Source organism: Triturus cristatus, chromosome 5_1 (assembly GCF_964204655.1).
Source record: "Triturus cristatus chromosome 5_1, aTriCri1.1, whole genome shotgun sequence".
Classification (NCBI taxonomy): domain Eukaryota; kingdom Metazoa; phylum Chordata; class Amphibia; order Caudata; family Salamandridae; genus Triturus; species Triturus cristatus.
In genome coordinates, this window is record NC_140587.1 from 210,872,321 (window position 1) to 210,888,297 (window position 15,977).

At 43.9% G+C, this 15,977-nt stretch overlaps 1 protein-coding gene across 1 annotated transcript in view; it reads left to right on the forward strand.

Annotated features, from left to right (window-relative positions):
- LOC146830648 (uncharacterized) overlaps positions 1-15,977 on the forward strand; it is a 515,492-nt gene that overhangs the window by 464,808 nt on the left and 34,707 nt on the right. Inside the window, exons 20-23 of the mRNA XM_085604827.1 lie at positions 5,720-5,821; positions 7,028-7,126; positions 12,147-12,293; positions 13,508-13,615. Of these exons, the coding sequence (XP_085460953.1) occupies positions 5,720-5,821; positions 7,028-7,126; positions 12,147-12,293; positions 13,508-13,615 (456 nt within the window). The remainder of the gene's footprint in view (positions 1-5,719; positions 5,822-7,027; positions 7,127-12,146; positions 12,294-13,507; positions 13,616-15,977) is intronic.

The following is a 15,977-nucleotide window of genomic DNA, read 5'->3' on the forward strand; positions in this document are numbered from 1 at the left end:
GCCAGACCACTGCGTGCTGGAGTTTCTGCGTGCAGGAATCTCAGTCTCTTGTGTCAGCATGAAAGCTTCTCCTCTGGTTTGCCCAGCGAAGATGTGGTTCTTTTATACCCACAAGGTACCCTCAGGGGTTCTACCTAGATGTGTAATGATACAGTGGCCCTGTCATCCAAGGATGACAATAGCGGTGACTTTTGCACAGAGTTATTATACAGAAGATGGTAATCCTGCTGTGTGCTACTAAGAATCCTCATGCATAAAAAATGAGGCTAGTTTCCAAAGAAACCCACCCAACATTTATTCTGCATATAACTAGGTAAAAGGTCAACGCCAGAGCTGTTATGTAGATCAAGGTAGGACAAATGTAGGTAAATGGTCGCATAGCTACCTAGGCCTATATTGGGGTACATTGGGTGCTCATAACAGCCTCTGTCACTCTTCTCTCTCTCTCTCTCACTCTCTCTTTCTCACACTATCTCATTGACTCTTGGCACAGTGCTTAGCACAGTGCTCAGTGTACTTTAAATGTTGTGTTTCTTAGCAAACAGAACACCTTGGTAAATGTAGTGGTGGCTGGCATTTACTGAGGGGGTACGGGCAAATGGGTGTGTGCATGCGTGCGCACAAACAAAATAACTAAAAAAGAAAAACAGTTATTGGATTGTGATGGACGATGTCCTCCTCACTCAGACCTCTTCTGCTGTGTAGTGCAGGTCTCAGCAAACTCCTTCGACCAATCCTGGCCTGCTCACGTGCTATTGACCACCATGTGAGCAGTGCCCTGATTGGTGGGAGCATCCTCTGTCGACGCTCCCTAGCACACTGCATTTGCTTTCAACCTAGCTGTGTTAAGACAGCTAGGTTGAGTGGTTCAAAGTGCCCATGTCTTGCTGACTTTCACAAGATGGCCGCCAAAAGAGACATGCATACTTTAAACAGTGCAAAGGCAGCCCTCTGCCCACCACTCCTCCCTAGTGTCACTCAGCAGGCCTTGCCAGTTTTTAGAGAAGAGGCATAAGCTTTGGAGGCAGGGGGCAACACCCCCAAAATAACAGTGCTGGAGGTCGGAAGTCGAATAAGCAATAAAGATGCCTTTAAATTTTGTTTTTATCTTCTTGAAAGAAAGAGGTCAGGTGTTATGCTGTGTCTTCTGAAAAATTGCTGCTGGCTTTTTTAACATGGGGTTTGGTGTGTAGTTTTCTTACTCTGGCAGCAAAGTTAGATGATTTTTTAAAGTGAACTATGTGACAATCTTGATGGTACAGTGACTGTGAAAGGAAAGGCTGTAGGGTGTCATTTTTTCCTAATATACAACAACATTTAAATATCTGTGCATGAACTGTACAAACATTTCTGAATATATCACCATTTAGGAAAGCACAAATGACACACTTTTTTTGTAATTCTGAAGTGTGACGTAAACAAAAATTTTAATATGATCAAGCTAACCTGGCTGATGAGGGGTGAAACCCCGAAACCGGTTCTAGGATGCAATGGCGACTACAAATAGGGAATCGCAAATTGCAATTTCCTTAGCACATGTATGAAGCATTTTCCAAATACAAGCTGTGCATTTAGGAAAATGCAATTACCATTGACTTGAAAATGGTAACCAAGTGCAAACTGAAAAATGCACAAAATTTCATTTTTCAAAGCGCCATGTAGCACACACATACCCCGAGGGCATGTGTTTGCTTTACATGTGCACATTAAGTTTTTTGGGGGGTGCTACAGGGGGGCCTTAGGCCCCTGGGCACTCTTGGCTTTGCATTAGTTAATTTGCGATTACCAATTAGGTAATCGCAAATTAGCTAATGCAAAACCATTCGCACCTGTGGCTCTTCAGCCCATAGGAACGAATGAAGTAATATTACCTAATAGCGAATTGCTATTTACTGAATCGCTATTAGGTAATATGAAGGAATTCTTTGACAATTCCTTACATGCATAGCATTTAGCGATTACCAAATAGTGGTTCTGTAAAAATCGCTATTTGTATATCGCAAAATGGTTATTTGATACATGTGGCCCTTAAAGTTTGGTGAACAGAAGCACTGCCATAGATCAACAGTTCTCCTGCCCCACCAAAATAACACTTCTTCCATCTCATTCTGAGGTGTGGCATAGCCAGGTTTCCCAAGACAGAGCCTCAGCTGGCTACGCAGTGGAAAGTCTCCTCGGACAGACCATACGCCACTAGGCTAGTGGCTTCAGAGCATCGGCAGGCCTACCATACTTGGGCTGGAATTTCTGCCACACTTTTTCCTGTGCCTAGCCATCATAACAGGCACCACTAGTGTGCACAGGAAAAGAAAACAATAGTTCTCACCTACAATAAATAAACTATCTCTGTGTCAGGGCCCTTAATTTTTTGTTTTGCAGATATACTATCCTGCTTACGGTCTTTATCTAAAACAAATTGCTGAACAGCTGCCAAGCATTGTGGCCAGCCAGCTTTTCAGTTATGATGAAAGTGCTTCTGCCATTCCAGAGAGAGTACTTTTGGTAAAAACAATCTGAACCATATAGATGGGGATCTCTATGTATGGCAGGCTGCCTTTCACCTTACAAGGTGTAGGTGGTAGTTTCTGCCAACCTAGTGTCCACCCCCCAGTCGGGAGGCCAGATTGCAGGCACTGTGAGACTTCCAGGCACCTCTTGGAAATGTTTCTGAGAATGAAGGACAAAAAAATTAATTGGTGCTGCACATTTATGAGGCACTGCAGACCTGTGGCTAGGAGGAGAGCAGACTGCAGTGTGAGCAGAGCAGCTCTGAGACCCTAGACATGGAATACAGCCAGCACAACAGGGAAGGTGAGCATAAAAGGGGCAGTGAGAAACCCATTTGGCTGCATGGCAGTACGTCCAGGGGGTTACGTCTAGGGGGTGCTACTGATCGTCTGCATAGGACATTAGTATTGGAGGGGGGCATCAGGACATGGGGGTGCTGCTAAGCATCTGTATATAATATTATATATGAGGATGCAGCTATCAAAGCAATGGGGACAATGCTTGACCCTGTAAAGGGGCTATATAACCAAAGGAAATATAACCAGGCTCAGAGGAACTACTGAGTGCATGCAGGGTGTCACTTCATGTCTGCATGGCATCACACAGGACACCTAGATAGGGCACCTCTTACTGCACATGGGGATATTGTTGCTGATTTAATTGGTGAGTGTTAGTACCGCGAGTACTCCACAATACCATAGTAGAGTCAAATGCTGGCGTGTTGTATGCATAAAGCTTTTGGTGCAGATGTCTAGCACCGCTGCCCTCACAGTTTCAGCATTGCCAGACAGAGCATGCCTCAAGTTCCATGAAGGCTCCACTCCAGCGATGCACAGTGTGGCTCTGTGATGACACAACAGGCTGGTTTGTGCACCTGTACTTACATGATTAAAAGCTACCTCATTGAGTTGCTTTTTGGTATCCACTTTGTGTTACAAGCAGATCTCTGCCATCCGGAAGTCTGACCAGTTCCTGGCACATACGTACAGAGGATGTCCACAGCATGACTATGGACAGGACATATACACAGATCTGTGCATTCACTATCTCATGCTACAGAACTGGTTTGGGGTGGTTCTTCTTTCAAATGCCCTAACCCAGCTGCTCTCCCAGTACAGCCTTTGTGTAGAGTGATGGTCTTCACATCAAGAGTGTCTCTGGATTAGAACTCACAACAGAGGCACAAAGAGATGTGAGATTTCTGCACCTGGCTGTCATCAGCCCTACTGAAAGTGTGATAAAGGAAGAACAAGAGCTGGGCCTAACCCAAAGGGTTGTCTTCACCTTGTACAACAGAATCTAAAGTCTCAACACTAGCTTCAACCATGTTCCCGGTCAGTGATTCAGGGAGTCAAATCAGAAGTCCCTTGCTAACAAAGTATTCATTTAATTTCTAAACGGATCCCTGTAAAGATCCTCCTCACCTCAGTGTCTGGATTAAAACCCTTCAACCACAAAACTGCAGGCAATGCACTTGTGCTGTCTCTGGAAATTCTTCCTACCCTGCATCTTGTGTCATGTCAAACCAGAGACATCCAAATGCATGCATCCCTAATTGCTTCTGTAATTAATACCGTGAGCCAAAGTTTAGGGAGGACATGGATGCATATTCTTCTCTTTGATGTTTGCATTATTTACTCATATATTTTCTAATATTGTTATGATCCTGATGTTACTGCTTCCTCTGAGCACAACCTTAAGCTCGCAACATTTTTGCTATATATGCACCTAACAATTACCTTACACTTCCAGCCCCTGAGCTGTTGATCTTACCTTTCCAGATTGGTTGTCTAGTGGAAGCCCAGCAGTGGAGAGATGGTTTTAGTGCCTTTCAAAGTACCTAATATAGCACAATCTCACATGCAAATAATTTTGCTTCTTTCTACAGTCTTGCATCCTCAAGTTGCATGAAATCGCAAAAGGCATCCTCTACAGTCATACAGCCTGACAAGAAAAAGTGACTTTTACTTAAAATATTGATTGACATCCCTTCTTTTGCCTTTAAAGGGCCTTTTCCTTCCCTTCTATTCTCTACTTGCCACCTCTTTACCTACTCTAAGTCACATGCACGTTTGCTTTAATCTCTATTAATGTATTTCTGCAAATTGTCAACTCATCATTTTCAGAGATCACTACCTCTCCTTCTTTGAAAGCCATATCACTGCAACATAAACAATACCTAATCCTTTCTAGCTCATCTAGTAACCCCACCAACTATCTGCATGAACCGCATTTTAGGCTTAGGCAAAACACTTTAAAAAATTTCTCTTTTTGGGGATTTACAAAGAAAAAAAATAAACATGTAAAAAAAATTTGGGAAATTGCTGATATCCTACATATGCCAAACTCTTACAGTAAGGGTCAAAGTGCAAATGCACCCCAATTATTTTCCATGTTTTCTCTACAAGGATAGTACTTTTAAATGTGAAGAGATTGGTTTTCCAACACACCTGAAGAAATGGCCAACTACCCTTTGGTTAATAAATTGATCATGAAATATCCTTGGGAATGCTTATGGGTATTCTACAAACTTGTCATTTTCTGGTGTGCTTACTACATTCCCCTTGGTCATATCCCTGCCCTTCCCTGGGAACAACCATCTCTTACGATAAATTTACAGACGAGGACCACAGGTGAGATTCCACGAACCACGAACTGGGAATGTCTGCCGGTTTCTGTCTATGGTTCCTCAAATTGGTATTTTTTTGTTTGGCCAAGATACTTCCAGAATTTAGAGGAGAACCCGCTGTCATTTATAGAGTCAATCAATGGACAGATTTAACATTACATTATAAACTTAATTTCAATGCTTTCTGACATTAAGTAGATTTTTGAACATATACCTAACTAAAAGCAGAGTTTCAAGTTGCAAAACTTTAGAGCTGGTTTGGTTCCCATCAATCTAGACGCTTGTCTAGTTGTCATGTTTTCGTTTTCATGATAGTGACTATTTACATGGATCTCAGCAAATTGCCAAGGAAACGTATCTTTCATTCTACATTTTCAAAAATGAGGTGTTAGTTGACAAATAATAGTTAATTCTCATGTAAATTCAGCATTTACGATGTCCTTTAGATTCATCTACACCTAAGGCAAGACAAAATGCATGTAAATTATATGGCCAGTAGTCTCTGGCTAGAAGTTCAGGTGAGGTTTTATCATCTCTGACTTCTTCTTTTCAGTACTGTCTTGACTCTTCTTTACGTTTTAGACAAATGATTCCACACCACTGCACCTGGCTGCATCTGGAGGTCATGCTGAGGTTGTGAAGGTCTTGCTGGAAATGGGTGCTTCGGCATCTGATGAGAATGGGGTACGTATAATCACTGAGAATTACATAAAGTAAAACATATCAATGGTATTTTATTTCAATAGACGTCACCCTGAACCATATTGATGAACTAGGGTCCACTGAAACTAAGGATAACTAATTGGGAGCTGGGCGGAACAGTCCCCATTGTAAATTAGAACACTGGAATGTTGAGCGCTCCATTGAAGACAATGGAGTGCTTTGCGCTTCTAATGGCTTCTAGAAGCCTGGAGCATCAACATATCAATGTTTGTTCACAGCTGTTGCCATGAACAAAGGCCTCACGGAGCCCGAGGGGATTTCAACACCCTCTGGCTCTGTGAGGCCTTTGTTTTACAAAGGAGAGCATTCTGCCCTCTGGGGGCGGAATGTTCTAATAGCCTTAGAACGCTCCATAGCAAGCTTTACCGACCATTATGGCTGGTAGACCCCACTACGCCGAGCTCTAAGGCAAATCACATATATGTGTCTTTGTATTCAAGATATAACACTTATCTTCATTCCTTTACATTATACATTTCTTAGCCTTTCAGACAGAGGTTATGATTATCCAAAGGTAGACCTTGTTGTTCAACTCAATTTGATTCAGTAATCAGTCCTTGTTAAGCATTCATTAAGGATTTATAAATAGGTATAACTAGCAATGTTATCAGCTCTATGGATGATGTATTTGATGTGATAGTAAATACAAAGTAGGATATTGGTGCCTGAACACCATTACAATATTGGCTAGCCACTTGAAAATAGGTTTTCCATGGGCAAGTGCTGCAAACATATGGGCATCCAAAATAAACATGCATGATAGGAAAATAAACTCTGTGACAATGTCATCCAATCAAGGATCTATGTGTGTGCTTCTGAGCAAATTTGACTCATATTTTCTGTGCAATCCTAAAGAATTCATATTTTTGTCACTCGGATTTGCCTGGTGGCACATTCATAGCTCATAGTGCCTCTCCTTCCTCATTGAGTTGCTACTCGGCTTAGATTTGGTAGCAGGTGGGAAAACTGAGGCTCTGTGGTGATCTTGGTTAGGCAAGTGACCATCATTCTCCACAGACTCCCCATTACATGTTTCTTCACGGAGCATGTCCTTGATAATAACAATAGAAAAAATCCATGCATACTTGGCTTTGGCCTTTGGCCTGTAGGATTCATTTTTCTCAATTTGAGAAGATTTCCAATATTGTGTCTATTCATTGATGCTAGGAGGGCATGACAGCGATTCATCTAGCGGCCAAGAATGGACACATCAGCGTTCTAGAGACCTTGAAGGGCAGTATTTCACTCAAGATCACCAGCACAAAGGTAAGAACCACTGCTGTTTGAGGGTATCTTATCACTGAACACAGATGGTCTTGATAAAGCAATTGAGTGGAAATGTTTTTTAATGCAACAAAAAGAAGCAAAGGAGGGCAGGCGGTGGGATGGGACTTTGCTGGGGTTTGTTTGGGTGGGGTTCATGTTTGGAGGATGTGGGTGAAGCTGAAGATTCCTTGTACTAGGTAGACCTCCTGCTGTTTACATGATGCTATAGATGTGTCCTCAGCGAGAAAGAAAAGCTAGAAGCGCATTGAACTTGTGGTCTGCATCAGGTGATATGAAATGAGAGCAGCGATTCATCCCATGATGATCCGTGTATTTCTTACTCTTCCATGCAACAATATAGTGAACTGCACAGAGAGTTACAATAAGTGCATTCCAGCTGCAGAAATACAATCACTTAAAAATCAATTTGTTTTGGAGGCAGTCTTTCTGGCAATGCCAAATAGCTGCTATGTGTTTAACTCACTCAATCACATTCACTCTATCACACTCACACACACAGTGACTGTCATCCGCTCATTTTACTCGCTTTCACTCTGCAGCACTAGACTGATATTCTATGATTTCATCCACAGACCAAATACTTGTCTCTAATGTCTTGTGGAAAGGGACACTTGGTGATACCTAGACCTAGAAGTGAGTCTGGTTCACAGGAAAGATTCTCAGTGGTTTCAGGTAATGATGTAACTTGGAACAACCTCCAACAACTCTATTTAGTCAAGTCCAACTTTAAGAATAAAATAGCATTAATTCCAGAAACTGTAAGTTCTTGCCAGCACCAAAGTTTGGTTAAGGGGCTACAATCAGAATATTTTATCAGCTGCTGCATGGGCGCAGAACAGAATACAAAAACAACAGTAGATGGACAGAATGCAGAACAATGTCATACATTCACCCCAGTACAGAGATCTGAGCCTAAATCCATCGTTTTTTTGCTCACCATGCCGTTCCAGTTTGAACCCAGCCAAATGCAAATCAGTCTTGACCCTGTGCCTCATGGGAACAGTCCAACCCGAACTGCCAAGCCAGGTTCTCCCTGGACTGGAAACAAGCATCCTAGGACCGGTTTCGGGGTTTCACCCCTCTTCAGCCAGGATAGCTTGATTCCAGGGGCATGGAGAGCAAGGAACCCACGTCTGGGCATACCCTTCCCACTCGGGGTGACAAATGCAAAAACAACAATAGATGGACAGAATGCAGACCAATGTCACACATTCACCCCAGAACAGAGATCTGGGCCTAAATCCATCGTTTTTTTGCTCACCATGCTGTTCCAGTTTGAACCCAGCCATATGCAAATCAGTCTTGACCCTGTGCCTCATGGGAACAGTCCAGCCCGAACTGCCAAGCCAGGTCTTCCCTGGACTGGAAACAAGCATCCTGGGACCGGTTTCGGGGTTTCACCCCTCTTCAGCCAGGATAGCTTGATTTCAGTGGCATGGAGAGCAAGGGGCCCACGTCTGGGCATACCCTTCCCACTCTGGGTGACAAATGCAAAAACAACAGTAGATGGACAGAATGCAGAACGATGTCATACATTCACCCCAGTACAGAGATCTGGGCCTAAATCCATCGTTTTTTTGCTCACCATGCCATTCAAGTTTGAACCCAGCCATATGCAAATCAGTCTTGACCCTGTGCCTCATGGGAACAGTCCAGCCCGAACTGCCAAGCCAGGTCCTCCCTGGACTGGAAACAAGCATCCTAGGACCGGTTTCGGGGTTTCACCCCTCTTCAGCCAGGATAGCTTGATTCCAGTGGCATGGAGAGCAAGGGACCCACGTCTGGGCATACCCTTCCCACTCGGGGTGACAAATGCAAAAACAACAGTAGATGGACAGAATGCAGAACAATGTCATACATTCACCCCAGTACAGAGATCTGGGCCTCAATCCATCGTTTTTTTGCTCCCCATGCCGTTCCAGTTTGAACCCAGCCATATGCAAATCAGTCTTGACCCTGTGCCTCATGGGAACAGTCCAGCCCGAACTGCCAAGCCAGGTCCTCCCTGGAGTGGAAAATGCTTGTTTCCGGTCCAGCGAAGACATGGCTTGGCAGTTCGGGCTGGACTGTTCCCATGAGGCACAGGGTCAGACTGATTTGCATATGGCCATGTCTGAACTGGGGTGACGGAGTGAGCTAAAGAATGATGATGGATTAAAACCAGATCAGTTGACTGGGGGTGAGTGCTTGCAATGTTTAACACTCCGTCCATCATCCCCTTTGGTTTTGCTTTGTTCGCCTTAAGTTGGCAGGATATGCCCAGACGTGGGTGCCCTGCTCTCTTTGCCACTGGATTCAAACTAGCCTGGCTGATGACGGCTGATTAGCCAGAAACCGGACCTAGGATGCTTGTTTCCGGTCCAGGGAAGACATGGCTTGGCAGTTTGGGCTGGACTGTTCCCATGAGGCACAGGGTCAGACTTATTTGCATATGGCCGTGTTTGAACTGGGGTGGCGGAGTGAGCTAAAGAATGATTATGGATTAAACCCAGATCAGTTGACTGGGGGTGAGTGCTTGCAATGTTCAACACTCCGACCATCATCCCCTTTGGTTTTTCACAGAACAGACTAGCCAAACCTTTCAAAATGGAGCCATGGAATTATACAGGGATTTTAATAGATTAGCTTTGCTAGTATATACACGTTGGCCTTCATAACACGAGAGCCTTTGTTGAATTGAGGATGAACGGGTAAATTGTTAAATGCTAGTGAGTTAAAAAAACAAATGAGCTTCTGCTGTAAGAAATATGGAATAATACAACTGCGTGGTCAATGTTTTGTGTAGTGCTGGTTTGTATCTGTACTTTTCGCAAACATTTAATAAAGAGGCATGCATGTGAGATGGCAATAGAACATTTTCACTATGAGGTGAACCATTCTGATCATTGATAGAAACTTATGCAGGCATGCCAGGGTGGAGAAGGTACCTATCTGAATGATATACAAAGATAGCACAGAGGGGGTAAGTCCAAAGATCATGGCTAAATCATTGCTGCTGCCTGTTGACTATCTGGAACCTAAAACATTATTTTTTGCACTAGTGTTAGCTGTACACTCGTGGTTGCCCTGTTGCTATCCACTATTGGTTTTTATATAAATGTCACTATGCAAGCGGTAGATGAGGGTGGGAATGAGGTAATGCTGTGGCTGGCTGTTTGGGTGCCAAGTTTTCAACAAATATCTTCACAAGAATTCCGCATTGTGCGATCGCTCATCAGTGGTTAGGCAGTACCATGTCCTAGATGCTTGGCTCATCAACACTGTTAACCTATGAGATCTGAGTTTGTTTAATCAATGCCTTCTCTCTGGCTGCAGGTAGGACTGAAAGATTTTTTTTAAAGGATTCTGATTCAAAGTAAGAAAAAAAAACCTGAATAAGGTAGACATGCAATATCCGTCTGATTCAACTCCATTAGTCTGGACTGTAATCCTTTGGATTTCACCCAAGCAAGTCAGGTCCCAGGATGCTTGTTTCCGGTCCAGGGAAGACCTGGCTTGGCAGTTCAGGCTGGACTGTTCCCATGGGGAACAGGGTCAAGATTGATTTGCATATGGCTATGTCCAAACTGGCATGGCATGGCGAGCAAAAGAATGAGGGATTAAACCCAGATCTGTGACTGGAGATAAGTGTTTGAAAAGTGTCAACACTTCGTCGATCATTTTATTTTGTGATGTTCCTATGTGCGCCCTTAGTGGCTAAGGGTATGCCCAGACGTGGGTTCCTTGCTCGCTGCGCCACTAGATTCAAGCTAGCCTGGCTGATGAGGGGTAATACCCTGAAACTAGTCCCAGGATGCTTGTTGGCAGTTCAGGATGGACTGTTCCCATGGGGAGCAAGGTGAAGACTGATTTGCGTATGGCTGGGTCCAAACTGTGGTGGCATGGCGAGCAAAATAACGATGAATTAAACCCAGTTTTGTGACTGGGGTGAGTGTTTGGAAAGTTTCAACACTCCGTCTGTCATTTTATTTTGTGATGTTACAGAATCACACTACTCTTGCTGGTCTGAGCTCCAAATGTTGGCTGGCAGGATGAACAACATGACAATGTGATGGGTCTCAGGGAAGCCAAGCAAAGCTGTGCAGTGCTATATGCACTGTACATGATTGAACATTCTAAACAAGATGGTGGGTCTCCAGGGCAGATTTGCAACCTAATTTCACAAATCAAATTCATATTTGCGTCTGTGCCATCACCCCATGTCCTTATGAAACAGATTGAGTGCCCATGCATCAAACCAGCATTTTTAGGTCGAGCATTCGAGACCTCTTGTATATACTTTAGTATATACTTATATGTGTATGCACTTTGTGGGCTTTTTGATATCAGCCCCAGGACTTGTCTGCTTCTGTTCAACTGCCTCTGTTTAACTGTCTTGATAGAAAACGACCAGTAGAGGTCAGTAAAATACCAGAATTTCTTTTTGCTTGTTCAACTGCCTCTATTTAACTGTCTTGATAGAAAACAACCAGCAGAGGTCAATAAAGTACCAGAATTGCTTTCTGCTGAGGGACTTTCTTTTTTTTTATTTTCTGGCAGCTGCCTCTATTTAACTTGCTTGATAGAAAACGACCAGCAGAAGTCAGTAAATCAGAATCAGAATCACTTTAGAATTCTCTAGATTCCAGTCCACAGAAATTGTCTTCCACGAGCACCCGTAGACAATAATATTTTATTTCAAATCTTGTATTTTCAGTGATATGACCACCGAAGCCCCTGATTTTATATAGAGCTTCAGACTATACCCTTTCCCGCTGAAAGGCAATATTTCTCTCCATGTGTTCCCATACCTGGCGTGTCAAACAGTGTGCTGCTTACTTTCCCTCCATGTTAAAGAATAGTAGATGTTTCCGCACCCAGGCTAATGTGCTGCAAAGCTAAATACATATAAGGTCCCAAAGGCGAAACCAATTGCATTTCAAATGCTTGTTCCACATGAGAACAATAACATTAATATTTCCTGTTAATCCAAATATTTTGCTTCTTTCTCTTTTCATAGACTGGTTTCACGGCCCTCCATGTAGCAGCCCATTGTGGACAGCTGGACTTTGTCCGTGAAATTCTTACTAAAGTGCCAGCGACAATGTGTAGTGAACCTCCGAAGCCCACCTCTGAAATGCTGTTAATCAAGGAGCAAGGTAGTGAGGTAAAACAAACTGGTGCAAACCCCCTGCACTGCCGAACTGAAGCAAAATTATTGCACTCTGATCCCCAGAATACACTATTATCATAATAATGATTCCACATTTGTAAAGTGCATCCAGGCACTAGGGGACCATCGGGGAGATTAAGTGAGCTATTGCCCAGAGACACATGATGCGGAGCTGAGCTGTCACCGGCAATCGAACCGTGAGCCCCGCGCTCTGGAGTCATCCGCTCTGGCTACTGGCCACATCTCTCCTCGAGTAGGACTGTATTCACAAAGGGGTGACCATGGTGAAAATGTGGTATTTGATTCAATGATACATTGAATAACTACTATGGTTGTCTTTGATCTTTGACCAGTGGTGAAACGTGGTCTAGCCATGTTTACAGTTTAATTTATGTTTATGTTATTTTTCAGTTTTTATGTTGTGCGAAGCAATGCGATTTACATGTTTATGGTCACTGCGTGAGGGTTAAATGATGATGGGTGAACACTTGGAAAAGCAACAGAATGATAGGCAGGAATGTTACAGGTTAATACACGTATACAGTCATGAGTTGTACAAAGTCCGTAAGTATATTTGTGTACCAGGCTGGACGATGTGTAGAGAAGAAGAGGGTGGTGAATTCATTCCTGAAGGTTTTGATGTGAATGTGGAGGAATTCAAGCGTTTGGGAGAAGATGAAAAAGTTTGTTTTTTTGTTTTCTCCTTCTTTGTTTTAGGGACTACCATGACCGGTTGGTTGGTGCGCAAGTTAGTTTTTATGCGGCTGATAGTTATTCTGCATCAGTTTTTCTCTGGTACATGGGACGGCCTGTTTATCCACATCCTGTCTCAGCTACTGGCCGCTGGAAGCATAGAATTTTGTTCATTATGCAAATTATTTATTTTCTTTTTGCCACTTGTTTGACTCCTCATTTACAAATGTGTTTTCATTTCTCTAATAATACTCTCCACATGAGATATGCACTGCAGGATAGATGATGAAAGTGCTTTATTGGGGAACGACAGATCCCACTCCATTTTTTCTATTTATGTTCCATATTGCCTACTCATGAAGCATTATATTCAGACTTGCACACAAAGAGCACCAGCCGCAAGACCAGCTACCCACTGGTTTTCATAAACTGGGCTGTCAGAGTTTGGTGCAAATAGAAGTCACAGTATTTCTTAGCATGGCGAAATCTTGACTTCGACTTTTTCTTTCCTGTAGTCCGGTTATACTCCCCTGCATTTAGCAGCCCAGTCAGGACATGAGAGCTTGGTTCGACTTCTGCTCAACTACCCTGGAGTGCAGGCAGATACTCCAACAAACATGCAGGTAAGAGATCTGAGCTGTATTGTGTTTCCTTTTTGCCCGTGTGAGTGATCTTGTGCGTTGAAAGTGAGATGAGATTAGGTCTAATGTCCCTTGCCTCATGGTTCCTCCTTGACAGTACCACAGGCAGGTAAGACTTGTAGAGTGAAGAAAGACTCATGCAACTATTGTTTCAGCATGTTCTAGTATCTAGTATCCAGACTTGATGAAAAAGAAAGGCCTGTCACATATCTTGGAGCCAGTTCATAGAAGCCTCCCAGGGCCCAATGTTTGCATGACTCCTTATATGATTCCCAATGCATTGTTGTTCCTTTTACATCAAAGTAATGTAAAGAGACATGTAGCATTGTAAACATGCAGAAGTCAAACTTCTCCTAAAAAAGCCTCAAAAACTACCGACCCATCTCTCTTCCACCCTTCCCTGCAAAAGTCATGGAAAAAGCGATCAACACCTAACTTACTAACCCTCTTGAAACCAACAACCTCCTGAATCCCTTGCAATCAGGGTTCTGTGCACACCACAGCACCGAAAATGTCCTCCTAGTAGCCACGGATGACCTCAGAGCCCTAATGGAGAAAAGCGAAACAGCCGCCCTCATCCGCCTCGACAGCTCTACAGTTTTCGACACCATTTCTCACCATACACTCCTCTCCAACCTCCACCAGATAAGCATCGAAGGAGACGGCCTTAAGTGAGTCGCCTCCTTTCTCGCACGCAGAACCTAAAGCATCCACCACCCAACACACACATCAGCCCCTTAAAGACATCATCTGCCGTGTCCCCCAAGACTTCTCCCTCAGATCCCCCTCTTTAACACCTACATGGCCACCCTGGTCAAATCCCACAACATAAACATCATATCATATGGGGTTGACACCCAACTCATCCTATCCCTCTCCTCTGACCCCACCAACACAAAAAACAACTTCCACATGTGTTTGACCAGCGTCACCTGCTGGATGCAGAGCAAGAGCCTCATACTGAATATCGATAAAACCGAGGTACTCATATTTGAGCACTCTGCCTCCTCCTTGGACCAATCCTGGTGGCCCACCGAATTAGATCCCCCTCCTGAACCCAAAAAACACGCAAAAAACATAGGCATCATTCTCGACAGCACTCTATCCGTGAAGAAACAAGCGAACGTCAACGCCTCAACATGCTTCCACATCCTCCGCATGCTGAAGAAAATGTTCAAATGGCTCCCCACAGACACTAGAATCACCATCTCCCAGGCTCTCATCACCAACCGCCTGGGCTTTGGCAATGCCCTATACGTTGAGATAAACACTCATCTCCAAAACAAGCTACATGCCATACAGAATGCAGCCACAAGGCTCGTCCTCCCGAGACAAACCCACTTGACCCCCCCCACCTCGGAACACTACACTGGCTCCCCTGAATTATTATATTGTTGCAGTTTATTTTTCATTAGCTGAAGTAGCTACACATGTCATGGAATGATTGTCTATGTTGGTTTTTCAAAAAGCATGTTAATACTGCATGTCTAAATTGTAGAGGTTTACATCTGGTACTTAAAGTTAAAGGGCCCGAATCACAAAGGTAAACTGAGACGAAAGTCTAACTTTGCTACTCGTAAATGCCCTTTGTGAGTACCGAAAGTTGAACTTTATGACTCTCAGTATTCACAAAGGGCATTTATGAGTAGTAAATGCCCTTTGTGAATACCGAAAGTTGTAAAGTTAGACTTTTGTCTCATTTTACCTTTGTGAATCGGGCCTAATGGGTTTACCAATGTCATACCCAGTGATGTGTCAACACAGACTGCAGTTTTCAGAAGAGAAATGCATAGCTGTGTATTAATGTTTACATTATGAGCTGGCCTGGTGTCTTGATGAGTTAGCTGCTCACTGCTGGCATCAGCTGTGTCCTGCAGGTCCCAAGCATGAATCTCACCAAGGCCAAATCAGTGATCCACTCTTTAAAGTCAGTTAAATGAATAACATTAAGGGGCTGATTACGATGGCGGGCGGATCGCCACCGCCGGCCCGGCTGTGGCAATCCACCCACCACCGTAAGCTGAATTACCCACCGCCATATTAAGATGGGCGTGGGTATTGCGGCAGATGGAAAGTCCGTCTGCTGCTTTTCCGCCGGTCGGCAATCGTTACGGTTGCCGGCCGGGCGGAGCTGGGGCACATATATGGTGGCAGTGACTAGCAGACACCGCCATCCATATTATGATGTTGGGATTTAAAGGCCTTTCCATGATGCCGCCATGGAAAGGCCAGCGGGGACTTGGTTAGGGGGCCCGTTGCGGGCCCCCAGGGGGGCCAGTGGGATGCCACCTTATGCATGGACATGCACGACATGACATTTTACCATTACGGCGGGTGCTGCAGC